The 27,892-nt window shown below is 39.3% G+C and overlaps 1 protein-coding gene across 3 annotated transcripts in view; it reads right to left on the bottom strand.

Moving 5' to 3' along the window:
* Positions 1–4,269: 4,269 nt before the first annotated feature.
* LVRN (laeverin) overlaps positions 4,270–27,892 on the bottom strand; it is a 42,086-nt gene continuing 18,463 nt past the window's right edge. For 2 of the 3 annotated variants that reach the window (XM_083818226.1, XM_083818227.1), the window contains 14 exons: positions 27,533–27,676; positions 27,150–27,215; positions 26,949–27,014; positions 25,676–25,848; positions 24,154–24,230; positions 20,477–20,616; positions 18,941–18,996; positions 17,309–17,462; positions 16,403–16,497; positions 15,597–15,704; positions 11,272–11,442; positions 9,132–9,272; positions 6,525–6,600; positions 4,270–4,994 (listed from right to left, as the gene is read on the bottom strand). In XM_083818226.1, coding sequence (XP_083674352.1) covers positions 4,848–4,994; positions 6,525–6,600; positions 9,132–9,272; positions 11,272–11,442; positions 15,597–15,704; positions 16,403–16,497; positions 17,309–17,462; positions 18,941–18,996; positions 20,477–20,616; positions 24,154–24,230; positions 25,676–25,848; positions 26,949–27,014; positions 27,150–27,215; positions 27,533–27,676 — 1,614 coding nt within the window. In that variant the 3' untranslated portion in view covers positions 4,270–4,847. Of the gene's footprint in view, positions 4,995–6,524; positions 6,601–9,131; positions 9,273–11,271; positions 11,443–15,596; positions 15,705–16,402; positions 16,498–17,308; positions 17,463–18,940; positions 18,997–20,476; positions 20,617–24,153; positions 24,231–25,675; positions 25,849–26,948; positions 27,015–27,149; positions 27,216–27,532; positions 27,677–27,892 lie in introns of those variants that run through there. The other variant, XM_083818228.1, reaches the window with a different exon arrangement.

Raw genomic sequence — 27,892 nt, 5'->3', positions numbered from 1 at the left:
AGTGCTGGGACAAGATCACTACAAACTCATTTTTATGACTGAAAAATGATGTTTCATCTCTCCAGCTGCCCCACATCCATTTTTTATAAACTGGTTGTCAGATATTTGTGTCTCTTTTCTATTCTTTGGATGTCCAAATCAGCAAGTCACCGGGGTGGCGTGTGGGTAGAACATCTGACAGAAAAGAAGTATATGAAGGGCTGGGAGATCATTTAGTGGCTGAGATGTCAATGAGAAGAGGTCATGAAAGGTTTGTGTGAGACAGCAGGGGAGAACAAAACACCTTTCTCCCCAGGAAAGGAGCCATGAATCCTGCCTCCAGACCAGCTTGGCATCAGCAAGTTTTGTCCACAACCCTGCCGCTGACTGGCCTCATGGCAGCAAAAGAGGCTGCTTCCTCCCAACCAGTGGTGTTTCAAGCCCGAAGGCAGAGACATGGCTTAACCGTTTTCTTGCTTTCCGTAACAAGCCCCTAGCTCAGGCGAGCTGCCTCGACCAGGCTTCATCGCCTTTCCTCACAGCACTCACCAGCCCTGCGTTGCTGCTGGCGGAGGGTCATCCTGCTTCCTCCCTCTGGCCCATGGCCTCCACAACTGCCAGCATGGCTGCTCCTCCCTCACGGCCATACTATGCCATGCTATGCCACCCCAGGCCATGCCACTTTTGCCAAGCTTTTACCACCCTCCTGTATGGTTATCTCTTCCCTTTACCACCCACACATGTCCGGATGCTGGCAGCGGGAGCTGTGGGGAGCTCGGTGGGTGGTGGCTGGCACATCCCTGCACTGCTGGTTATGGCTGGTTCCAACTGACTCCAACAGCCCCACAGCAGGACAAGTGGAGCTTTGGGAAAGTGTTTAGGAGAGGGTGAAAAAGTCAGGCAAAGAGAAGAGTGAGGAAATTAAAATTTACAAAAGCAAGAACAGCCACAAGGGCCCCAAGGTCAGTGCAGAAGGGGTGGAGGAGGTGCTCCTAGCAGGCACATATTCTGTGAGGGACTGCAGTGCTTGGAGAGGACCCACACAGGAGCAGGGAAGAGCATGAGGAGGAAGGGGCTGCAAAGAGGAGCCATTACAGACCAAACACAACTGCTCCTCCCCATTCCCCTGCATCGCCCGGAGAGGAGGAGGAGGGAGCAAATTTGTTCAGCCTGGGAGGAAGGGGGAGGGGGGGAGGTTGCTTTTATTTTGACTTTTTTATTTTTGTTTCTCAGCCACCTACCTGGCAATGAATTAAACTCATCTTCCCAAAGTCAAGTCTGTTTTTGCCCACAACACTAACTGATCACCCTGCCTTTGTCTTGACCCACAAGATTTTTCACATCATTTTCTCCCCTGGTCCTCTTGTATGGGGGAAGTGAAACAGACCAGGTTGGGCATATGGCAGCTGGTCCAGGCCAGCCCACCACACCCCAGACCACCATACTTTCTCAGGTCCTTGCCTCAGATAACATCACAAGAAAGAAAATGGTGCCTGAAAGATCAGAGCCTGTTGTCCTTGCTACAGAAGAGCCCCTGCACCTCTGGGCCAGGGTGTGTGGATGTGACAGCTCTTTTTGTGCTCTGAGAGTCTCTCTACACAATGTGAGTGTGGAGAGGCCACATCACTGTTCGTTCATGACACCTTAGCCTGGGTCCCCTTTTCCCCACCCCATACCCACCTTTTCTGGGACTCACAACAACCCTGAAAGGATCAGGGTGGTCCTCCTGCCCTGTCCACACGCTCTATTTACATAGCCAGGTGGCGTGGGTCCTGTGCTTCACTGCCCAGGCTCCACAGCTGATTTCTTTCTCCTCACCTGCCCCAAGAGCTCCTCAGGGTGCCAGAGAGGAAGGGGGGATGAGCTGGTGGGACAGATTTAACAGGTGGCACAGGGTAGATGTCTGGCAGTGCTTGGTGCTGGAGGATGAATGCCTGTGAGGGGACTGTGGCCTGTGGGCAACTCAGGCCTGGGGAGAGACACTGCTGAGGAGCTGTGGGTGACGCACACTTGGACAGGGATACCTTTGCTGGGCTTATTAACCCAGATCTAAATAAACGAGAGAGAACACAACATAATCCTTTGAAATACCTCAGGTTGAGTTACTTTGGGGTGAGGAAGCAGGGCATCCAACACACTCAAGAAGAGCTTGAGCATCTCCATCTTTACCGCATTCTCCTCATTCCCCTTGGATCTTGCTGCAGCTTCCCTCACTTCCTTCTTCATCATCTCTCCTCTTTGGACCCATAGTCCTCACGCCTCTTTTCATCCTCCCTTCCCAAATATTCTGTCAGGTCCCATACTCCTTCCACTGCACACTCTCTTCCACATCCTTGCCAATTCCCCTTGAGACTCCTGGCCGGTCATGCATGTGTGCCATGAAGTCAAAACAAGCTTAAATTTTTGACTTACACTCTCTCAGGGCAGAAAGCAGGACATAAGCCAAAAGGCTAATCTTTTACCATCATATCTGTGTTTTTTGCCTAAGGGTCTACTGAATACATCCTCCCTATTAATGACACCTCCTCTCTCTGGAAATTTCCCCACACACCCCCACATCTTCACAACTGCTTGCCCCATAACACCTACACAGCCTGTGTAAGTACTATAAAAGCTCATTTCCCATCCATGTCCTCATAATCATTTTCAATGAACTTCCTTTCACCTCAACTCCCTTTGCAATAGAGCAGCTTTCCAGCTCATCTTGGATTCCTCCCACCCACCTCACCCTCCCTTGCTGCAGCTCCCATTTGCCACTCCCAAATATCTATGCTCAACTTGTACTCAATGGCAGCATGAACTGCCATGATACAGATACTGATGCCACCATGTACAAATGTGTGGACTCTGGAAGCAAGAGAGATGCAGGTCTGCTCCTACACAGCCAGCTTGCTCAGAAATCACCTTCACCATTTTGCTCTGTCATGAAAACTGTTCAGCTGCAGTCTGAAAGATAGAATGTCAGCCAAAAGGCACACATCAGTCAGGAGTGCCAATTTGAAAATAACTTCTATTTTAAAATTGTTTTAATCCTTATTTACATATTATGGTGCTTGTTGTTGTTGTTGTTGTTTTCAATTAAGATTTTTCTTCAGTAGAAAGAAGAAAAGATCATAAAAGAATAATAAGGAAAGGGGAGAGTGGTTAGAGAGGATGAGTGGTTGCTCACAGCTGGAAGGAAATGGTTTGAACATGCTGGTCTTACAGGCTAAATGTTACAGAAACTTTAGTCCATAAATCTTAGAACAATGACTTTCTGATGCTTTGCTTAGCCCATCTGATGGCTAATAAGGCAAAACTAGTGAATGACTAATGGGAGTCAGGGGACATACTGAGGTAAAACCCCTCCAACTCATCATAGCCTAGCTGACTGGGTCTGCTGTCTGAATCAGCGTGATGAAAACCCTCAAGACTGCACGCAATTTTCTTTGGCACTACCTTTAACTGGATCAACTGCTAAAGAGATCAAATAGTTTCAGGACAAACCTGGCTGCACCAGTTGGTAATGCCCAAATATTAAAGGGATCCTTGGGTAGTGTCACAGCAGCAACAAGGTTTGTTTTGCACCACAGAGAAGCAAAGAATATTCATTGCAGCCAGTATGGCAACATTTTCCTTAAGTGCATTTAGAGGGTACCAGTGAAAAATTCTTTGTATCAACAAGCCTGTTGTTTCATTCCTTGTCTGCTGGCCATGTGGTACTGAACTTCTTGGGTTTCCTACATTTCTATGTAACACTGTTTTCTGTGTTAACCAGAGCATCAGTACAGGTAGCTTTGTCATAATGCTATTACCACACAAATAAATAAATTGCTTGAACTGAGGAGCCCATAATTCTTTAACCACAAGCTAATATGTTTTGCTAGTATTAGTACTCTAAAGGCCTGAATTCTGTCCGTCATGTCTGAAACACTGAGTAAGCAAGATGATTAAACCTGTGTCTAAATTAGCATACAGATTTGTGCCATAAGAATGGAAACACTTGGTGATGTTTCAAAGGTATTAGTTTGGACTAGTCGTACCCTAGGGACATGAAAAAAAATGACCATCAGATGGTAGAGCCTCTTGGTTGCACCCCAAGAGCTCATCATTTCCTTGTTTAATTTCTTCCAAAAAGAATCTGGTTTGTGTACCCTAAGACTATCCTGGGGGTTAAAGCATGAGAACAGAGACAACAGGGAGGGCTCTTCAAAAGCCCATTCCCAATCAAACATGAACGTGAATGTAAACACTTTCAGTACAAACCTTTACAGATCTGCTCAGAAGAAATAAAGTTTTAATGACAAGGTATCCATTTATTATACTTAAAATATGATATTTCTTTATTCCTTTTCTGTCCACAGCTCTGAAGCCATTTACAAGTTTATGTTTCATGACACTGTTCTAAATTACTATCCCCTTTGCATCTTACAAACACAGAATTGGAGAGCAGCAGATGAAATGACTTGCCGGAGGCCACAGTGCAGATCATAAGCAAAACAAAATATGAAGCTTTTCCAGCTTCCTTATTTGTTTTTGCCAAAAATTTGTACCACACCCTTTGTTCTGATATTCAGACAGAAAAAAAAAAAAAAAAAAAAAGAAAAGGATTTAGGGCTGTATCTGTGTGTTAGGTTATTATTAGCAACGTATCCCTACAAACAACTCATCTAGTAAGGAATTAATTTAGATATAATATGAAAATACTTATCTTATGTCTGATCTGAAATCAGAATCTTTCTTTGTGAATTGGTTTAGCCCAACTTTCCAGTTGGGAAGATAACCACAGGACTCATAAAGATATGCTTTACCTTTAATTACATCTTAAAATGAATACCAAAATGCTAGTGAATCACACACTAAAATATACTGGAAATTGTTTTCCCAAGTCAATCATCTACATTTTTATGTAACCAGTCAGCAACTTTAGTTAGAAGTTGTCTCCTTTCCATATTTTCAATTTTTGAAAACTCCAGTAGTAGAGTAGCAGTCACTCTCTCATCCTCTTCCAGTGTAGTGTTATAGAAAACCTGCAACTGAATAAACACATGAGGTTAGTCCATGTAATTTCACTTGAATCAAACAACCATGTATCTGACAGACACTTTAGACATAGAAGTACATAGAACAGGGAAAGACTGCAGAGAGTAAAGAGTGGACAAGGCAAGGATACGGATTACACTAGGTGGGAAAGCTCCTTGCACACCAGGAATGTGCCTTTTTGCCATCCTTCTAAAGATCCTTCCAAATGCAGCCAGCTTCACTACTACTGGTGTCTAGAACTAGTTGGGGAGCAGAATACTCTTGTGCTGCCTCATCTACAATCACAGTGCAAGAAGTCTCTCCCATCAATCTAAAGAGCAGAAGACAAGCCAGGACTTAATAGCAAAGAAATGTACACAGATATTGGGGGGGGGGGGTGCACAATGAGAGAAATGAGGCAGCTGTCTGCCTCACAGATGACAACCTAACATGCCAGCAGCCTAACTTTTGTTAAGTTGCCTATGGACATTATGGAGAAAGTTATCTTTACAGACAGATTTTAAAGGTGAAAATGAGGCAGCTTTGATGATATTTACTGGGACTCTATTCCAAATCTGAAAGTTAAGTGGAAGGCTGACACTGGACTATTGTTTTTGTCATCACAGGTAGTTAACTTTTCCCTGAGGTACAAAAGATGAAAAACTTTTAGTTCATGCATTTTTAGGAGAGATTTCTTTTATTTTAGGAGCTAACTGACTGAGTTGCTCTTCTAATTAACCATCCATTCTCAGTTGCTTTCTGTATATATGCATGCATCAATCAATGGCTGAAAAAGGAAAGCACGTTTTTTCCTGCAATGAGAGATACTCGTGAGAATCTGTCATTACAGAAAAAAATGTGCTACTTGAACTGTAGTTCAAGGCTGGCACAGGTGTGCTGATCACCTGCAGACAGCACAAAAACTGAACTCTTAAGGAAAAATAAAGAGTACCTTTGGAAAGAATCTAGGCAGACAGAGTGGAGAGGAAAGAACAAGAAAAAGAGAATGATACAATGAGTGATGGTTATCCATTCGTCACAGACACTAATATGTGGAGGTCTTATTGTGGGGAATAGCCTAAAGAGAAGCTACAACCATATTCCACAGATTTCTACCCACCAGCAGGGTAGACCCAATCTATCCCCTTTTTACAAACAGATCAGCCCAGTTAGAATCTGTTGTTCACAGGCTCATCTGAGCTGCCATGCAGACGAAGGGAAAGAACTGTATCGCACGTGTTCAGGCCATCTGTTCAGCACATGGGCAGACAACTTCGTGTGTTGCAACCACACAGAGCCGGACAACAACCATCCCTGTGCAAAAGCTCATTTTAATGCCATGGTGAATAACCGACTGCATGCAAAGATTCAGAGCTGTGGGTGCATGTCCATAGATTTATTTCTCATGAGGAGGTATTATTTTTCTCAGCATTTCAACACAACATCATACAATACATGTCCTGAATGTCTTTAAGAAATGAGATTTAAAAAGCTGTATTTTCAGACTGAAGATAAAGTTGAAACTAATTGCTTTTCTCATTTACCTCTTGGATCTGTACATCTGTATTGACAAATCTTCCCATGACTTTTAATACATCATGCAATAATTCCTTTCCATACCTGTAAAGTTGAGATAAAGGTCCTTCCATGAGCATATTTGCAAAAACACTAAACTTCAATTCACTTGAAAATATTCCTACTATTTGTTTGTTATTTATCATGTTGAAAATACCAACTAAGCTGAAATTTGCTGTTGTATACACCCTCCCCCCTTTTAAAGCAGCACAATTAAAGTTCAGTTTAGACATTTGAACACGATGAAACACACCAATTACTCTTCATTTTCATTTTCCTGTAAGATCTGGTATTTCTACTCTGGTAACATGAATTTTTGGCTTAAAAAAGATAACTTTTGTGAGTCCATGCAGACAAACCCATCCAGAAAGGCTGCGCAATAACGATTCTAACAGCTTGGTGTTTCTGTTCATGTCTTGAGGACAGTGTAAAAAGCTAATATCCACACTATTCTTTCTGTTTGAAAATGACATGTCAGTTTCTCAGCATATTTCTCAACAGTATGGAACAGCTAAAAGCTCTATAAGGGAACAAGCTGGTGTGACACAAACCTGCTATAATTTGCCTTTACTAGAACTAGCAATACAGCTACACATTTCAGTGCTCACAGATGGCTGGTCTTAGTTTTGTTGCCTCAAATGGGTCCTGAGGGTCTCCTGTGCCACCAAAGATAGTAGGATAGATGGATGTCACAGCTATGCTTGTATTTAAAAATGCCAAGGAGAGAGGGAGTCTTCTAGCAGGCATTAAAGATATTTGCAGATAGCCCAAGCTCATGTGCAATTCACCTGCATCAGTGCAGGTAGGCTGGAGATGGGTTAGGACTTAAGACAGTGATTAATAGTATTACTAGTCCATGAAGCCCTCATAAACCTGTACGATCCAATCCACCATCTCTAAAAAGAGAGAGGGGACTGTCTTTGGAAAAGAGGTTGCAGTCTTACTTTTGTATTTTACACTTGTGCTTATGAAATGCTAGTGGATAAACCCATTTCTAGAGTATATGGGGGAACATTTTTTTTTTCCAAGCTATGCATTTTTCTCCTGATTGTGGAACTGTCTGGTTGAATGTGTAGCAAGAAATTTACCTTTATATTTATGCAGTGGAAAAGATAAACTAGAAAGATTCTCCAGTTGCCTACAGGAAGCCTATGTTGCCTCACATTATGTTACAAGCAGCCTGAATAAAAACACGAACAAAAGTCAGGTCAATGATGGTTTCATCTGTGATGTTCAATGTTATGCTCCTAGCATGGAGGCTAATCCTGTTCCATCACTTTCCATCAGGTCTATTCATTTTCAAAACTCTTACTCATTTTCTTGGCTTCTAGTTTTCCACCATCACTTTGCTCCTTTTACGGCTCCTGAAAACATTTGTCTACAGAGCCAGTGTACGGGGCGAGACGCTCCTGACCATAGATAGAGCATGGGTCAGTGGGAACACTTGTATAATGTGTTTGCATAACCAGCTTTTACAAAGGCACCTGTGATCAATCGCGTGATAGTCTAAACAATATTCTCCTTGGGGACATCAAAAGGCTATCGTATTTACAGATCACTAGCTACCCAAAACATGCCTAGCTTTGTTCTCAGCCCCTTATGTGAAAGATATAACTCATGTCATCCTGTCAATCAGGCAATTGGCACTGAGTCTTCATCCCATAAATAAAGTGCCCCATCTTGGGGTAGCTCTCACTGGCTGGTCCAGATGTCCAACGTCATGATGGAGGACATGAGAGTTCAACAACTTTTCTAACTGTTGCCTATCAGCAGGTAAGAGTATTCATTAACGGTACTGTACTTTGCCTACACAGCAAGTGGCTTATCTCTTTTCTTTTTGCTTATGCTTATACTGCTCATATTCCTCTCAAGCTTAATTATATTGGTAGACAATGCGTATAATTACAATAAAATTCATCAAACTCTGTCCATGGTCTCTTGGCATTCTATCATCCAGCATCCAAAGGACCTGCAACAGAGAGCCATCACCGTACTTCAACCATGCTCTCTTCTGCTCTTCCAAACCAGTAAAAGCATGAGGATATTCCTGTTTTGAAAGTTTGTTCTGTTCAGTGTGAAATTCTGCCTGGATAGCAAGAAGCAGGGAACTATAGATTTCATGGCAGCTAGTCATACAGATAGTAACTCATACTTTCACTTATCTCTTGCTTACTTGTTCCCTTTACCAGTGTTTACAAAGCACACATTAAGCGTACTCTGAGAGATGGATTTTTATCTTCCAATGTCTCACAAACGGGAAAGCTTACCATTTAAGTAGGTAAGTAAGGGTCAGATTTTCTAGAAATTTTTACACTTAAAAGCACTGAGACAGTCACAAACAGGCTCATTTTAAAGCATTCTGTATCTGATGTGAGTTCTTCTTTGACATTAAGACCTGATGATCTGAAAACCTTGGTCTGTGTACATAAGGAATTGCATCAATCATTGCCAAAAAAAAATCATCTCTGAAAGGAAAATCTGTATCTGGATTTTACATCTCAAATAGCAAGATGAAGGAAGGAGTAAAAAGAACCACAGAAATAAAGAGAAACCAAAGGTTTAGTTGCTTACCATACCTTTCACTTAAAAGTGGCCAATTTTCTGTAACAAAGTCCCAGGCTATTCGGTGCCCAATGTCCTTCGTCACCACGTATGAAATGATGATTGAAGTACAGTTAGAAGAAAATAATGTATCACTGAGTCCATATTGCAAGTATCTGTTAGAAAAGAAGTTTATAACTATCAGTTGCTATTCAACAGTCATAACATGGAAATATGTAACAGTTCAGGACAATTCTTGCCTTTCCAAATACCAGAACGTGGAAAGATAGATCAAACTTGGTGTCGCTCTGAGCCATGTATTCAGCTTGAGTTTTGTCCTTGTGTTGGTAAAATTCTCTGGTCTTGCACACTGGCTGTCCACTTCTCAGTAAAATGAGGGTGTAGCACAACCAGCAAATACATTTGCCTTTTTTGTATATATTACAGAAAGAATACAGAGAACGACTCCCACCAGACAACTCTGTGGAAGGAGAAACTGCTCCCAAGTTTCTGGAAAAATCTCCAAACAGACAGAGCCTAGAAAGTGAGGTAGCAGTAACTTACACTGTTGTGCAGAGGGGACTGGCTGTAGCAACAAGGCATCTAAGATACTCTTGGGCAGACTAAGCCATGACTTCAGAAATATTTAACTACCTGCCACTGATGTCAATGGTAGTGGGTGACTGATCATCTTTGAAAAGTAAATAACTCTTCTTTTTATTGCATAAAAGCATTACTTTACAGTCTCCTGCTTTCAAAGGGTTTTTGTTATTAAAAAAAAAAAAAAATCTTCTCAAAGAGTATCAAAAACTTTACTGGTAGAGGAGATGAGCTGGGTTTCTCCCATTTGCATGCCACCAGTATGCTTAACCAAATGGAAAATCTGTAATGAGGACCAGGAAAAGCCCAGCTGAATGTTCCTCAACCCAAAAGACATTCAGGGTGGCATTTAGAAATATAGATTGCCTTGTCAGCTACTACAGCACAGGAAGAAACAAGGTCATCACAACTTCCTGAAATGGTGTTTTCTTTTTGTATAGAGTACAATGTATCTTACAGCTTGTCAGGGACCACTGCTAGCTCGTGCCAATAATAAAGTCACCAAAGGGCCATAGGTTAGGTGGAAAATAGCATAGCTCCGCTCAGACATGTCTTCCCCATCCATCTGGCCATCTTCTCAGACATAACTCTTCTGCCTTCTCAAATGACCACCATCACAGGGGCAGGTGGCTGGCAGGAGAAACACCTCTACTACTTTCAGAGCTTTAGACCCACTGTGTTTACGCCAATGCTCGGATGATTATTCTTTAGGCCATCATCACTGGCAAACTTCTGTCCTATGAGATATTCCTCAGGCAACGTGGACACGATATATTACAGAACTCAGCCTCAACATCTTTTTATTGATAAAGTGAAAAGATTTTACATGGGTGTCACTGAAAGATAATAAATACAGTATTCCAAACTGGAAATTTAAATAAATGATTTCCCTGTGGCAGTCTACACTTCAAGTAGTGAACAGTATACTAGCTAGTCTACTTTCATTTTCATCCTTCACCTAGGAATGGATGATTTGGCTTCCATGCAAAGGCTATACAGGCTTTGAAACTTCAGCTTGAAAATAAAATAATCAGGGGAGAAGCGTTATGGGAAAATGATATAAAATCTTAAATAGTGAAGAAAAATGTCAAAGCAAATTATAAATACTGTTTCTTACAGTGCAGAGAGCAAGGGCAGCCAATGGATTCAAAGTTAAAAAATGACAGGAAACAAACCAAAAGTTACATAAAATATATAAAAAAGGTGCATACAGCATGCAATATCATGGAATGTGTTGTCACAATCTGCTGTAGCACCTGAAGAAATATTTTTAGTTCAAAAGGAGATTTAGATATATTGACATGTCCATTGGTAGTGTTAGACATGGCACACTAGTTACCAGCTTGGGAAGTCCTTTTCTCAGTCATTAATGACATCTAGGATGTTATACCAGCAGAATGACCATTTGTATATGCACTATCATATTTTCCCTGTAAGAAAACTCTTAAGATTCTGACAGTGGTGTATATTAAGACACATGGCTCTGCAGCAGGTAAACCTCTGCCAGGTTTGTACGGTGCAGTACTTGTTTTCTTGTGATTTCTACCCACAAAGATACGCTTTGATCAAGGTCACCTGTGAAGCAACCATGACTCTTTGGCACAGCTCATGGCAGAGAGCAGGATGTCTTTATCTTCCTTTGTGGAGTCAGTATGGTTATACATTTCCCATGCAAAATTCCATTCTTTATCACTTCCCAGTGCAACACCATAGCAACTGACCGTTCTTCTAATTAAAAAGGGAATTCTGCAAAGCAAAATATGGTTAAAAGGTACTGTATTGTTATGAAGTCAAAACAAGCAATTGATACATAACTGAAAAAAATGTTTAGTTACAGTTAAAAGATGCACAATAAGAAAAATATAAATTAGCAATCTAAACAAAACTGTTAAATTTGATTGCTTTATTCATGATTTAAATATTAACAAAAATGCAGTTTAAAGGCAAAACAAAAACTATTCATTTTAGGCAGTTGGGTCAAGTCAGTTTCTGTACAGACCATGTCAATGCCACTCCTGCACATCTCAGCTAGTATATCGATCACACCATTAAAGAGGGTACAGCTGCATATAACTGGGGTTATTTAGTCTGGAGAAAAGGAGGCTGAGAAGAGACCTCATCTCTCCCTACAGTTGCCTGAAAGGAGGTTGCAGCGAGGAGGGTGTTGGTCCCTTTTCTCAAGAGACAAGTGATAGAACATGAGGAAATGGCCTCACGTTGCATGAGGGGAAGATTAGATTATACATCAGAAAGAATTTATTCACAGAAAAGGTGGTGGTTGGGCATCGGAACAGGCTGCCCAGGGAGGTGGTGGAGTCTCCATCTCTGGAGTTATTCAAGAGATGTGTGGATGTGGCGCTTAGGGATATGATTTATTGATGGACTTCTTAGTGTTAGACGATGGTTGGACTTGGTGATCTTAAGAGTATTTTCCCGCTTAAATGATTCTGTACTTCTATGACTCGGTAAGAATCAGTCCAGACAAGCCTTTTGAAAGTGTCTTCAGTGAGTGCAACCAGGAAGAAGAGCCATGGGCAGCACAAATGGAAACAGAAGGGACATTTCTCCATGCAACAAGCACCTACCCATTACTCAGACTTCAGGGGAGAATCCTCAACATGGCAATGCCATTCATAAAAGAAACTAAATGCAAGCATTTTGAGCGTAACACTGCACTTCAGGTGCAAAGGCTGAATAGAAAATTTCTCCTGTGGCAATGACGTGTCACTTAACACTACAACACATCAACCCTTTCCAGTATTAGCAACATGTCTACTACTCTACTATTGCAAGCTATCTAAAAATGCTTTAATGCTATTTTGAACTAATTCCCTGTATAAGAATGTGTCTCACTGCTACAAACCAAACTTTTAACCTCCCAATAGCATACTGTTAATCTGCATAGCATTAGATAAGACCAAGGTGGTAAGTAGAGCTATAAAACTATTTTCCATTACATCAGGAGGTAGACTTGGAAAAGAAAACAAGTTTCTGGTCACAAAAGCCATTCTTCAGGCACAAAACCAGAAGCAGAAATTTCAAATTTAAATATGACTTAAGAAAAAATCCTCTGAGTTTCACTAGGCAATCATAGAGAAAATGGAGTCAATACCAGCAAAAACAGAGATAGTATTAGTCAGAGGAAAGGCTATACGACAGCAATATTCAAAGGAAAATGCAGACACAAATAATTTATAAACTTCGTAAACTATGAAGGTCTAGTGAGAGTTAGGGAGAGAGACGGGTGTTCTGGATGATAGACATCACTTGTTGAGAAGTGAAAATGCAAGCTTCAGGGATTTTGATAGCCCTGCTGGGAGTGGGAGATTTTACCGGCATAACAGAAAGTGTTGGAATGCTTTATCTGGATATGTGCTGGAGCATAGGGAATTTGCCACTAACATTGATACTTGCTGGAACTGAGTGGTTTTGTTAAGATAAGGGATGTTTTTGTGAGGAATTCTTCTGGATCTTATTTGAGTTACAGGGTCTAGCAATGTTTTTAATAACCATTTCATAATCTAGCAGAAAGAGGCCACAGTAGGTTGATGTGTGATAATAGGGTATATGGTTAGCTAAACTATTCTTTTCAAGATGCTTCATGAAAAACTGCCTTGGCTAAAATACCGCTATTCTGATATCTGCAGCTGTTTTATTAGTTTGAAGAATACATTGGTTATTGAGTGTAAAGCCATTGAGGGTGAACATAAAATAGATAAGCTTTGTATATCTTTTGGCTGCAGCTCTGATGTTGGCTATTCAAGGCAGGATGTACAGGCAGCACGCTATGGGACACTGGTTTACTGGCTGGTGACAACTAAGGTGGCCCTGAAGTCACTTATGTTGTATAGTTCACAGAGGAAGCCCATTGTGGCACAAGGGAAATTTGGAGTTTGGGGTTATGCTTGCTGAGGGATGGGGTTTATTAATCTTGGTATTTTTTTCTGAGAATAGCTGTGTGGTTTGAGATTACTGGCCTTCCAGGATTCTCTAATTTGCACTTCTTGGGGAAGATGCAAAAAAACTTTTGGAAAGAAGGTGCATTAGGTGATGCCATTTTCCTGGAGCTTCTGCAGAGGTGACATTGTGGTTTCATAACCTTTGAGTGCAACAGAGAACACTACTTTACAACACTACTTTAGAGAGGTCTACTTCAGTATAAGCAAAAAATTAGCTAAACTGAGAAACTGGATGGGAATCATGGCTCTTGGCCTGTTACCTACCTACTTACCTACACACACACACACACAAACAGATAAAAATGCACCGTATCAAGTCTAGTTAAGTTCTGCAAGGCCAGGAACTCTTTGGAAATGTTCAGCTGAAAGCTAATTACCTTATGTAAAAAGGAGAAGCACTACTGACTTACACAGATGTGGGGATCCTACAGGGTATGGTAACACACCTGGTGCTCGCGTGTGTGCTGTTAGGACTTTTGCTCTCAGAATGGAGAACATATGAGCACAAGTAACATAAAGTAACATAAAGGGACCTTTTCTGTGAAGTATGAGTCAAAAGTGTATTGTGCCCTATTCCCCTTCTATCCAGCATATGAAGAGCTTCCTCTTTAACTGAACAGAAACTGCAATTTGTCATTTGAAACCTAAGAAGTTTCCTATCTCATACGATTTTTTCCTTAAAGTGTGATTTCTTTCACTTAATAAAACACATAATTGCATTATTTCTCCACATTTTTAGCCATGCTAAGTTCAATGCTGTCAAGTCTCTTTGAACTTATCTTAGTTCTAAAAAAGATAGCAAAATTAATTTCCTCCATGTAATACAAAACCAGATCAGCTAATATTTCTTAGACTTGTCAGCTCTTGAACTCAGATAAGGTATATAGAATTCCATCAGCAAAAACTAATTTTGAGTATTCTTAACAGGGGAAAATGGGTGACTATTTTGAAAATAGTCTCAGAGCTCAGAATAGTATTCTTGCTGTTAATGTGGGATAGTACAAACGTTCTTTCTGGAACATACCAGAATGTGTTTAGCCCATTTAAACTTTTTGCTTCATCTCCAAAGTACTTTTTTTTTTTTTTTTTAAAATGACGGTGGTCACTAAAAGGCTAATAAAAAATACAAATACAAGTTCAGTTCAGCTAGCCAGTCACACATATCAACAGAGGCAGGACTAACAACCAAAACATTAACCTTTTACCACTATAACAAATAAAAAGAAGAAATAAACTTTAAATATTCACTCACCAGTGCCAATACTATATGATTATTGCATAGAAAAAAATCAAAAAAAAAAGGAAGGAAAAGAGAATAAGAATTTCAATACATTGTAATATTTTTTAACAATGCAATACTCTAATACAGAAAGTCTGATCCTGCTAGAGCCCAGACTCCGTTCTCACAAAGCTGAAACCTAGCCACTAAGCTCCAGTCTCAGCACAAGAGCTGGCAGCCCATCCCAGCACCTGTTCATGCAAATACAGAACATGCAAAATGATGTGATGGGTTCACCCATCAAATGATATGGGTATGAACCCATATCATACAAACATAGCTTCACTCTCTACTACTTAGAGAAGCCTAGAAATTGAGTCAGTATATGTGATGCCCCGAAGGCTGTACTGTGAAAAAGGGATTGGACAGTATGGGATTTAAGCCCTAATCTGAGCTTCATCTCTTATGAGGCTAAACAGACTATGGTCTGTAAATTGTATGTAAAAAGCAGTAATTATGAAATCAATATAAAGTTGGGATTTGGGGAAGTCGTGAGGCTTTATGTTCGTTTTCTTGTCTTGACATGGTTTTTTGTTTGTTTGTTTTTCTCAAATTCTGTAGGTCTGTGGAGAATGAGCAGTGTTCTTTCTCTGCCTGCCCCATGTAATAGCCCACTAACTTCCCACCTCAGTTACACATGCACACCTCATCATTGTTCTTACTTGTACTGAGTGTTGTCCATCCACTTAGTATACAGTTCAGATGACAGGTCCAAACAGTCTTGGAGACCCAACCAGCATGCTGTTGCAAAAAGTTTTTCCAAATACACTCTTGAAGGGAAGCCAAAATAGCAAGAATAAAATATAGGTATTCCACATTTGGAGTACTCAAACTGTGCGTGACCATAGTTTTTGCACATGGTGCTGTTAACCCAGGAGAACCTCTACTAAAGGTACTTGAAGTTTAATAAAATATAAAAAAAAAGGAAATTGCTAATAACAGATTCCTGACATCAGTAGTCATGGATATTAGTGAGGCTACTCATGTACTCTAAAATTTATTAGCTTTATGTGTGCTTTATAGCACTGTTGCTCTAGTTGCACCTAGTCTCAATCATTCTGACAGTCAAGACTGTGGCTTTCAATTGCAATGCAAAAAGGACTATTTTAAGCTCTAGTGATTGATCCATAAATCACATCTGAAGTTCACTGCTACAGGATTTTCCCCAAATAGCAGCAGCGTGTTGCACCTGTTCTCCAATAAACAAGAGCTACCATTCAGATCATTAAGGTATCATCTTTTATGCTCACTAAATACACTAAGAATATCCCAAGCAACCCTGATACTGCATTTTCATTAGAAGTATCATCACAAGTAACACACACATAAGGACAGTAAGGATAACAATTCAGTTGCATTCAAATTAGACCATTTTTCTCTATCTTCTATTTAAATTTATAAAAGTGAACTACAGTGTATCAGATCCAATCATGTCAGTCCAAACTTCTGAGAAAAATGGAATACTTACTGTGCAAAATAGTCAGGTTCCAAAGCATCAACATTTTGACGAATAAAACCTGCATAATAATGGTATATTGGCAACATTCTCTTTAAAAGGTATTTCTTTTAAAAGAAAGGAAAGAAAAATTAGTTTCATGTAGATGCATATTTTTATTACACTGTGTTTGTCTCTACTTATTCTGATTTATCCTAAAAATTTACCACTATTCATTTCTTGACAATATAGCACATTAAAAATGAAGTATATAAAATAATCTATATAAAATTCAACACACTTGTACTATTCAAAGTGGGAAGTTACTATTTCACATCACAAACACCTTTGATCTCAGTACAAACAAAATAAATGCTCATTCTCACAGAATAAGCCGGGAAAAAAAATGGAAAAAAAAAAAGTTCTCAAAAGAAAAATATTCTTCTCACATATTTTAAACATGCCTACACTTTAAGAACTTAAGAGAATCACTGTTGTGGTATTGCACTTAAAACAAATGTACAGTCAAATAGCAGTCAAATAAATAAATAAGAAAATACCATCTCGTGTAACAAATACGGGAAAGAATCATCTCATTTAGTTTCCCAAGCCAGTTCCTACTTTCCGTGTAGATTTTCCTGATCCTCAGTTTTACAAAAACAGCACAAAACAAAACCCTAAGATCAAAGTTAATATTAAGAATGTGAACATATTTCTGTTTTATAGTAAGAATTATTCATAATGTAGTGATGTTCATCATTTACTAGTATGTACAAATAAGAACCTCATATTTAAAGAAGTTGGCAAAGTAATGCAAAGGGAATTATAAGAACTATGACCCATCATACTTGTTACTTTCATGAGAATTTATAAAGCACTCGGTTTAGTCTTTATTTTATTTAAATGGGCTAGTATCTTTGCTAACAAAAAATGAGATACCTTTAAAAGTGGATATACTTCATAGTTTTTCAGAGTACTTTCCAAATTCTCCGGCACTAGATTTAACAATACCACATTCCATATGAAGAGTTCATCTTCTCTGGCAAGGTACTTTGTTAGTTCAAGTGCTGTTTCAATCTGAATATATCCAAACCTATTTGAAGATAAAAAACATTCATATTTGAGCATACTTATTCACATTAACTATCTATCATGAATATCTGTTTATTTATGAAACTGATGATACAGGGTGGGGAGTGAACTGGAGAAGACACTGGAAAATTAAAATAAATGTAAAAGAATGGTTCATCATTTAAGAGCTTAACTCTCCACCCATTTATTGCAGAGCACAATGCCGCCATCCAAGTAATGGGGCAATCATGGCAGTAAGCACAGCCGCATGCAGATTCAGTTGTGGCTGTGTCTGCAGGATTAGGTCTAAGCACATTTACAGCACGTGTCATTCTCACTAGATAAAAAACGCAGGAAAAAAAAACAAAACACAGTTTTCACTTCTAACACATTTATCTTTTTACTGCTAGACAACAGTAGAGGTTGCAGTACAGGTTCTTTCATGGAATAAACATCATTATAAAAGTCAAACAATTTAAATCGCATGCACACTATCCCAGGGATTAGCAATTTCAGCATGGCATTTCTGTACCTTAGCATGAAGCTAGCATGGAAACCATTCTTTCCCACAGAAAAAAAAAAAAAAAAAAATCAAGCCCCAATCCACCAGAACAGAAACACTTCTAGCATGCCTATACAGGACCATAGTTCAATACTTCACAGTTACTCTCCATATTATGTGCCAGGCTTGAGCTCTCTTATGAGAAAGGACACTTTTACAAGAGGAATAAAGGTAATTTTGACTTCTTGCTCCCAGATCCACCTCCATAGGCTTCAAAGGGTGGCAGTGTGCTTTGGCCACCTCCTCCCTAGGTGACCTCCCACATCTTAGATGTCTGATGGTTTGGGCATTTCTGGTATGACTGAGACACAGGACTATTATGTCTTTGGCTTCCCACAGTACTGTTGAGCTCTCCAGCAGCATGGTCCTGCAGCCTCTAAACATGAACCTCCTCTAAGAACTGCCCACCTTTCAGAAGGAGGGAAGAGTGACAGGAAAACTGATGTAAAATTGGGTTATCTTAAAGTGATTTTCTACAGAACTGTAGCACCCACAGTGCAAGTACCATGTGACCTTTTTCTGCCAAGACGTGAGTGACGAACTCATCCACCAGCAGAGGAAATGAAAGAGGTACTATGAGTGACACAGGACAGCACAGCTGTTTGTTCCCCAGAATAAACTAAGAAAAGGAAAATTCACTATCTTCATTCAGACTTTTTTTTTCTATTACAACAAATCTAGGTTAGTCCCTAAAACATTCATGACGGTGCCATCATTTAAAATACTTGCTAAGAGATGGAACACTTTAAAAGAAATTTTGAAAATCACTCAACACTGACAGAAGAATGTAGTGAATACTTCATACCCTCCCATTTTGTTGAACCATCTGTTGTTCTTATGAGGCACATATGGATAGGAATGAAAGAAGCAGAAACAGGAATGCTAAATGAAATCATGTACTTTAATTAGTTTCTTTGACATATGCAAAACATACTTACTGTGTCAATGCAAAAACATCATCTAGGAGCTGGAACCTGCTGACAGCAGGAATAGCCTGCGGAAAGCATCAATACAGTGTTAATAGATCTAAACACATCATTAAGAATTAAAAAAAAAACTGTACTAGGTTTCATATGTGTAATACATGTCCCTAACATCTTTCCTAAGCCAAAATCTTCTACAAAACATATTAAAACATATCCTGTATTTTAAGATGAAGTTGTTTATGTGATTTTAGGAGCATTTATATATATATATAAATATACAACTGCATAACACTATGTGTGGAACTTCAAGACCTTCTTCTTTGCTTTCTGAAATTAAAATAAAGAAACTGTACATTCCCTAAAAATAGCCTTGTTATATCATTCTGGCACATTTTTTCCTTTTGAAGCTTCAATTCAGAATACATACTCACATTAGTCCAGACTGGAGTGTCTGACAACCGTCACTAACTACCTTACTGAGGAAGGACTGTGGGTGAGTCTCTGCCTACAGCTCATGCTGATCCCTCTTCATCTTCTCCCTGTTTCCATAATGGTAAGGCTTGGCTGCTGCTCTAGCCAACCTTAGCACCAACCAGTACCAAAGCACAGCTCCAAGTCAGCAGTTCGTTCTGACTTAGATTTGCTGTGAAAGAAAAGCTTAGAAAAAAGAAGCCAGTGTGCCACAGAGAGGCTTGGTCACACCTGTGTGTTCTGATTAGCCTCGTATTCAGACCTCCCAGATAAGTCATCTGACTGCACATTATTAGTGCGTGCCCCAGACTCAGAAAGCTTAAACTTTCTCAGCTTTGTTATCAAAACCAATGAACCGATATTATTACCAGAGCCTCTCTCTCACTCTAGGTCTTGGAAACATTAAATGCTATGCAACCCTATATATGGCAGTATGGATGGGTTGCTCTATGCCTCATTTACGTCCAGCCCATGCTGTGGCAAGTCAGAGGTGACATGAAATCTCCTCTGTGTTGTATAGTCTACAGAGGACTAAAAGAGCCCTGGTAGAACTGTCTGGAACCTCTCAGAACATTCTTCACACAACACACACACATAAAGCCCAAAACACCCAAAAACTCCATCAGATGCATTTTTTGTTGTTGCTGTTTCATTGGCAGAAATACAGTGCTTTGAGGAAATGTGGAAATAAAAACTTTCTCCTAACTTTCCTCTCCGTGTTTACCTAACAGCAGATAAAGCTTAGTCATACATTCACACTGATAAATCTTCAAGCCAAATTTAAGATATTGGAAGATCCACAAGTCGTTAAGACAACTTTCAAGACAGAATGCCATCTTATGTATGCTATTTTTCAACTTAATGCTTATGTGAAACTACTTGGGCCTGTTCCTATTCCACTATGGAAGTCTGCCAGTGACTTTAGTCATGCCATGGTGGATCATTTGTTCTTATGTGATATATATGAATTCTTGTTGTTCCAGGTTTTCATCAAAGTGATTACTGGTAAGAACTGCAAGAAGAAATACATGGAAAGAAGCCAATTTATAAGTTTTAAAAAAACAAATATGATCTTACCTTTGGATCATTTTCAAGCAAGTGTACTAATCTTTTTAAGTTTAACTGATCATAGTTCACTCTGTAGTATCCACTTAAATTTACATTTAGCAAGATCCAGTCATATTCTGATTCTGACACTTGCATTTCAGGAAAAAAATCTGTAAAATGATATTAAAAAGTATTATTTTATTTTATGCACCCTGATAAATTCTCTTGCATTTATGAACAGTGGACTCAATGATCCCCTGTGACAGAGGTCTGAGGCTGGACACAATGAGAATCAACAAAAGCAGGTGCATTTGTGATCTATGCTCTGCACAGAAGAATAACTTCAACATCCACCTGACCCCTCAGGAACTGAGCACTCTGAAGATGGCAAAAGGCGGGCTGAAGACCCATGCTTCTCCTAAACCACTGGCTAGTAGGCAGTCCATAGAATCACAGAATCACAGAATATGCTGAGTCAGAAGGGATCTGCAAGAATTGTTGAGTCCAGCTCCTGACTCTACACAGCACCACCCAAAAATCAGACCCTACGTCTGACAGCGTTGTCCAAACACTTCTTGAACTACGGCATGCTCGGTGCTGTAACCACATCCCTGGGAGCCTGTCCCAGTGCCTGACCCCCCTCTGGGTGCAGAACCTTTCCCTAACACCCAGCCTGACCCTCCCCTGTCCCAGCTCCATGCCGTCCCCTCGGGTCCTGTCGCTGTCCCCAGAGAGCAGAGCTCAGCGCCTGCCCCTCCGCTCCCCTCGTGAGGGAGCTGCAGGCCGCCATGAGGCCTCCCCTCGGCCTGCTCTGCTCTGGGCTGAGCAAACCAAGGGACCTCAGCTGCTCCTGATATGTCTTCCCCTCCAGAACCTTCACCATTTTCATAGCCCTTCTTTGGTCACTCCCTAATAGTTTTATGTCCTTTTTACACTGTGTTGCCCAGAACCGCACACAGTTCTCGAGGTGAGGCCACACCAATGCAGAGTAGAGTGGGAGAATCAGTTTGGAGAGTTCTGTAAGGTCATCTAAAAGTAAACAGCTTGGGGCTATATGATCTTTAAGGTCCCTTCCAATCTGAGTCATTCTATGATTCATTCTATGATTCAATACCTCCACATACCAAGACATGCACCCTTGACACACCCGCTGCTCCCAGTGTTCCTCCAAAACACAACCTTCAGTACCCAACAGAACAGCTGCCTACTAGAATTTATATAAAAGGTGATCAAGAAAAACAAAACAGCTAGGTTTATGTGAGAGGCAAACAACTGAAAAAGATTACTTTAAATAAAAGTCCTGTAGTCCTGCTGAGTTACATCACATCCTAAAGTCTCCTTTTTTCAGTTGTTTCATTTCACTACTGCCTACATTAGGTGTTTGTCTGATTATTTGCTCCTGATAGCTTACAGGGCACTGTGAGGGAACAGAGCAGCCTTGAAGGCTTTAAGGTGATTCAGACTCTGCTTCAACTGGGTATGATCAGCTTGGTTTAAGAAGATGGCAAACTCTCATAACACAATAAATCAGTATTGGTGAGAAGGCAGGGACTACTGTGTGTTTTGACAGAGCAAGTACTACAGGATTCATCCTGAGTCATTCTCACAAATAAAACAAAAGGAAAATGTCACACATGACAGTTACTAACTTAAGCATTTAAAAGACCATGGTGGCTAGGATATGGCACTAGCAGTGTTTTCCATATACTATTTCGATGCTCTGCTAATCATCAGAAGGACTTTTAGATGCATCTAAGATAGCAGACTTATGCTCAGAGATGCAGCCCATTCCTAAGCTACACCCCCAGGCCAAGTGAAACATGTTCTACCGCAGCAGCATGGTTTGCTTGTGTTTCGCCATTCACTGAACAGATGTGCATCACTCAGGGATTGTGTCTTTACCTGCCAGAGACCAATGCAATTGTATTAGCAGAAGATAAGTATCTAGACATTGCCAGAGAAGCCTTAAACCAACAGGACAGGCTGTTAACACTGTATAGCACAGCTGTGAAAGAACGTGCTTGGTTACTGACAGCTTGGAGCTCACGACTCAATTTAACCTGTTCAGAAGTAAAAGAAATCAGCTCCCATGTAGCTCTTTTCAGCAAAAATAAAAATACGCGGCATCACTTTTGAATTTTTCCTTTTTTATGTATTGTTATATCACTGCAGAAGCTATTCCAAAATTTTAGGCAAACCAGTACTTCATACCAAATCCCTCATTTTCATTTACCCAAACCATGCTCATGAACACTTCTGAATCACAACAATAATAGAAGTTCTCAACCAGAAGCCATTTCAGTCTCACAGGAGCGAATTGGTAGCAGAATTGAAAAATATCTCAACATTTTTACCCTTGTAAGGAACCATCTGGTTTATCTCTACATCAAAAAGTCAAAAAAAGATATCAGATTTTTTTTTTTTTTTAATCTTCAAGCTTGAAAGCAAGTCACTTGGCTGAAGTCTAGTGTCTGGGAAGTTTCATACATGGCTTTCAAATACTAGTGGAATGCATTTTAAAGACTGAATTTATACTTTATTGTAGTTCCTTCAGGCAGATGCAACACAATGTTTATTTCATAAATTCTTCTGTAGCTCTTAAATCACATAATGGGTGAGGAAATGGAATTGCTGTCATTTCAATAATATAAGCTAGCATGTAACACTAGTCCTTCCAAGCAAGCAGTGCTTAACACTTCTTTCCTATAAATTTTCTGATTTTTCACCTCACTGGAACATCCACTGATTGCTTATTTATTTGCCCATATACTGTGAAATAATCACTCAAGCTATCTTATTGCCTAATAAACAGGGTAAGACCATTGCAAACAGAGGGCAGAGAGTGAAAAAACACACACACTGTATTGTAGTTTTGCTCTTAAGCATTCAATGAACACAACAGTCTGTGCACCTACTTGTAACTGATTCAAGGTCTGATAGAGCTGAGGGGTGACTTACCAAAGAAAACTAATTCACCCATTCTAATTATTACTTTTCTTCTTTCTCAAAAAATACAGATGTTTATTGGAAAGCACTAGAATGAGAAAACTGGATTTTGTATTTGAGTGGAGATACCTATAAACTCACTTTTTTATTATAAACTCTTAAAACCTTTTGGAATTCTATGCTGTTGATAAGATTATTTTTGCATTAAATTTGCATAAACAAATTACACAGTGTTGAAAAAGCTCATTTTCTGGTTTTACAGATATCCGTGCTTAACAATGTTTTTTCTCTTCACACAGCTGGTTTTAATCTTTTTCAGTTTTCATATTTACTTCTTGAGCTTGATCATTTTCTGATGTATCACAGACAAACTCTGAGATGCTACCTATATTCAGAATCTCGCTTTAATGTTAGTAGGATCTGCTAAAGTAAAACTAATAAAGAAGCGTGAGGAGCTTGAAGTTTGGATTTGTGTACAAAATGACAAAATTAAAATTACTGTGGAAATCTAGGTTCATAACAGGAATAGAGATTCTATCATATTATTAAAAACAAACTGAAGTTTGATGCAACATAGAGAAAAATGTGTTAACTTATTTGAAAATGTATTGCTATTTTAATTAAAATTAACACAACAGTTAGATGTAGACTTTAGTGGAATATCTCCCTAAGCAATTCAAATATGTATTTTTTTTTAAAGAAGTATTAAGCATGTTTTTGTCATGTTGGTTTTAGCATGTGTGAACAGATACATTACTTACTGCTGCTTTTATCTAGCCATATTAGAGGTTTTGATGATCCATTTCTCATCCAAGAAATAGGAACAATCCATGTGTTGCTTAACAAAAAGAGATAATATAATTAATTATTTTGCTTAAAAAACAAAAGAAACAAACAAAAAACTTCTTTGATGTTGCTAAACTAAATGCAAATGAGTTCTTACAAGAATTTCCATCTACCATCTCTCCTCTCTGATACACAAAACAGTGTCAGGTGGTGGTACTTATGCTGGATCAGCACTTAGGTTCATTGATGATAAAGGAATTTTAGCCTGGATTTAAACAGGCACTCATATTTAGACTGTTCTGTGCCAGACCTTTTTTATATCACTGCATCCCTGTGCTCTGGCTGTCCTTCTCCAGGTGATAATTTTATTTTCCCCACTTGTTACACTTCACCTTATTTCTGGAGACTGTAAATATTCTTTTCAGAAGTGCACCTACTAAAACAGGCTCCAGGCAAGCAATACAACTGTAATTCTGATGACTTTAATTTCCCTTCTGAGGGAATCTAAATCTCCCAGTGAAAACAGATAAACTATGACAGCCTGAAGTTGTTAATGAAAATGAAAAATTCTGTAATACTTGTCCTGGATTTGCTTAAATTCACATGGTATTGCCTCCTGCTGTAACTAGAGTAACAGATATGATGTTTGTAACTTGGAACTCCTTATCTAAGATAGCCAAAGACATTGATTGGACTAGTTTTCTACATTTCCTGGAGCTTGGAAGCAAAGGAAACTCTATGGTTCTCATCAAAATTTTGCTTTTCGCTCTCTGCATGACTAGCAACAGCAGCCAGGAAAAAAATGCTTTGGGTTATGCTCCCCTTTATACTTCCCTAGGTGATAACTCATCTCATGGACTTTCTCCATACATCCCAAAGCTCATGACAAGTGCTGAATTTCACAGAAGTTCAAACTCTGGCCATGAGTTTCCCAAGTGGATGACCAAAGACAGCTCCTTCTATCATTGTTTTTAGGTATCTAAATATGCAGCACAGCCTTCAAAAGTACCAGGAACTCAGCAATGCTCACTGACAGTCAGGAGCTTTAGAGCTGCACGTCAGGTACTCAGTGCTTTCTGAGTAAGGAGTCATCTACAACAACCCCTTTGTCTTTTCTACAATGATGATACCGGAAATATGTCAACTGGAAAGAAGCTGCCACATGGTTCAGGTAGGTCCCCAGTCCCCAGTCTGGACAACTGAGATGAAGAATGAAGAAAATGCGGGGCAAAACTCCTGCCCTGAAACATATTCATGGCCTGTATGTCCTTCCTTTTATTATGTGGCTAGAAGTCACTACTGCAGAGGAACGCAACCTTCAGTGAAAAAAGCAACTTGAAAAACTATCACAAACTCCAGTTTTAAACAAAATTTACTTTACAGTTCATGCTACAAGGGAAAAAAAAAAAAAGTTAAGAAATCAGATCGTCAAAACATAATGAAGTTTCCTGCAACAAACAGGGAATAAACATACGATAAGGACACAACTAAACATACTTGTAAGAATCAGTACTGGTGTTTTCATTCTTTTTATTAAGAAATTGTTCCTGACTGATTGTGCCAGTGGTTATGTTTAATGTTAAAACTGGAAACCCATTTTGGCATGTCCAGGAATCCATTATTTTTTTTACAGATGCTGGCAACTGAACTTCATCCTGTGCATCTACAACCTTCAAGAGAAACAGGAATTAGAAAGATTGAGGACAAACAGGTACTTACTGATTCTGCTTTAGCAACAATCTAGGGGTTGTTCTAACACATTAGAGAAAATAATTGCTTAGCAGTTTGCTGGTCTTTGAATCATGCACCAAATCAATGTATCAATGTGTAAAGAATGTTATTGGCTTTATTATACTGAGAGCATGAGCCTTTACAGGAATTATGACATTTGGAGAAGACGTTTCTCATTCTTATAACCTGACTGCTAACCTTTCTCTTTTTAGTGTTAATATACTTACACCCCTGTATGGCTGTGACAGACTTAATTTATTAATTTTGCTGAAATAAAGCTACCAGAAGACAAGAGATTTTTAAGTGACAGCCTAATATACAAACTGAACAGCAAAGACATACCGAAAAAGATACTAAGCTAGGGTTCCAACCAGCGTGAACTGGTATCTGTTGGCATAGAAGATGTGACAGACTTGCATATCTGAAATTGTGGCACTCTTGTTCTTAACCTAAGACTTTTCTGTAACACAGTGAAAGCCTTTTTTAGAGGAATAGCGAAATGCTTGTTTGTATTTTTTTTTAAATAAACCTATCATTAGCACCTTTTTTCTTATTCAGATTTCTGCCAAAATAAGCAAAGGATGAAATGCTGAGCTACTGCCCTGGACTTTGCTGAACTGTGAGACTGTAGACTTTGCTGGATCTGTGAGATATCAGCATCCTTAATCATCAAGCCCAAAACATCACACTCTTTGATCTGGCAAAACATAAGCTCCAGAAAAAATGCAAAGGCTATGCAAAGGCTATGCAAATTCATGTAGGCTAAGGCGATCCATGAGCCTGAAAACTCCACTTGACCCTAATTTTCCATCTCATTTCTCTACTCCTTGTACTTGGCTGCACTGATCTCAAGTGCCGTTAAGCAGCCAAATAAACATTTCTGTTTATTTGAGAGCCGGCAAAGCAATTTTTTTTTTTTTTTGAGGGAAAGACTGCACTAAGGATAGCCAAATCCAGCGCAGTCTTCTGCAAGTAGTATGTACCCTACATTTGATCTACACCAAACCCCAGAGCAAAATACTGAAGATAAAATGAGTACCATCTGTATGTGGGTCCAGAGATCATCTTGGTTAGCATTTGAAAAGGAAAATTCTTTCAGATATGACTGCAGGAAAACAAGCAGAAGCATCAGAATTCATGACAGTTCAATAAAAAACATCAGAAGGGCAGACAGTACTTTGTACACTTGCCATTTTCAAGCTTATAAATCAAGATGATGATGTTAGTTTTCCAAACTTACATTAAGAGCTTTGATAAACAACTTCTCAGTCAGAAAACCAGAAAGCATCCAGGTAATAGAAGCCCCCTGAAGTACAAAACAAGCTATGAGAAAACTTCAGTTATTGTTGCAATTATTATTGCAGTATTTTTTCAAACTATTTCAGAAAAGTTAGTTTACTCCCATGCTTTGTAGTTCATGGTGATTAAAAATGTTTTCAGTTTCTTTCAGAGAAATATTTGCAACACCCAATATGTTTGTGTGTGCAGCAAAAACAAATCTTGAATGACAAAACTACAAAGCATTGTAATTCAAGAGTATATTCCACTCTACTTCTCAAACATACTTTGTATCATGTTAGTTCGCAATATACAAGAATCAGGAAGAATTTTGTATTTTTTCACCTTGTTGTACGTGATGCTGTCAAACAGAGAAATTAATGAAAATGATCCTTTGATCTTGTCTTCATTTTCTGACAGTGATCGAACTCCTACTTCATTGTCTTCCCTTAAGACAGGTTGTACAACATGATCATAGAAGATTTTATCCTGCAAAGAAAAGACAAATCTAAGTGAACTGAACAGAAAATACGTATTCTTAGGTAGATACTGTGGATTATGGTATTAGCACTAATAGAAATAGCCTGTCAATAAACAAGGGATGATCCTTTTCCCTCTCCATAACTTCCCCTTGAGGTAAAAAGGACTTTACACCCAATCTTAACATTTTCCACATGCTACTGCTTTTGGCAGTGAAAATTTTAA

This window comes from Anser anser (genome assembly GCF_964211835.1).
Source record: "Anser anser genome assembly, chromosome: Z".
Taxonomy (NCBI): domain Eukaryota; kingdom Metazoa; phylum Chordata; class Aves; order Anseriformes; family Anatidae; genus Anser; species Anser anser.
Note: the sequence above shows the minus strand (reverse complement) of the source record. Positions and strands in the feature narration are given on the sequence as shown.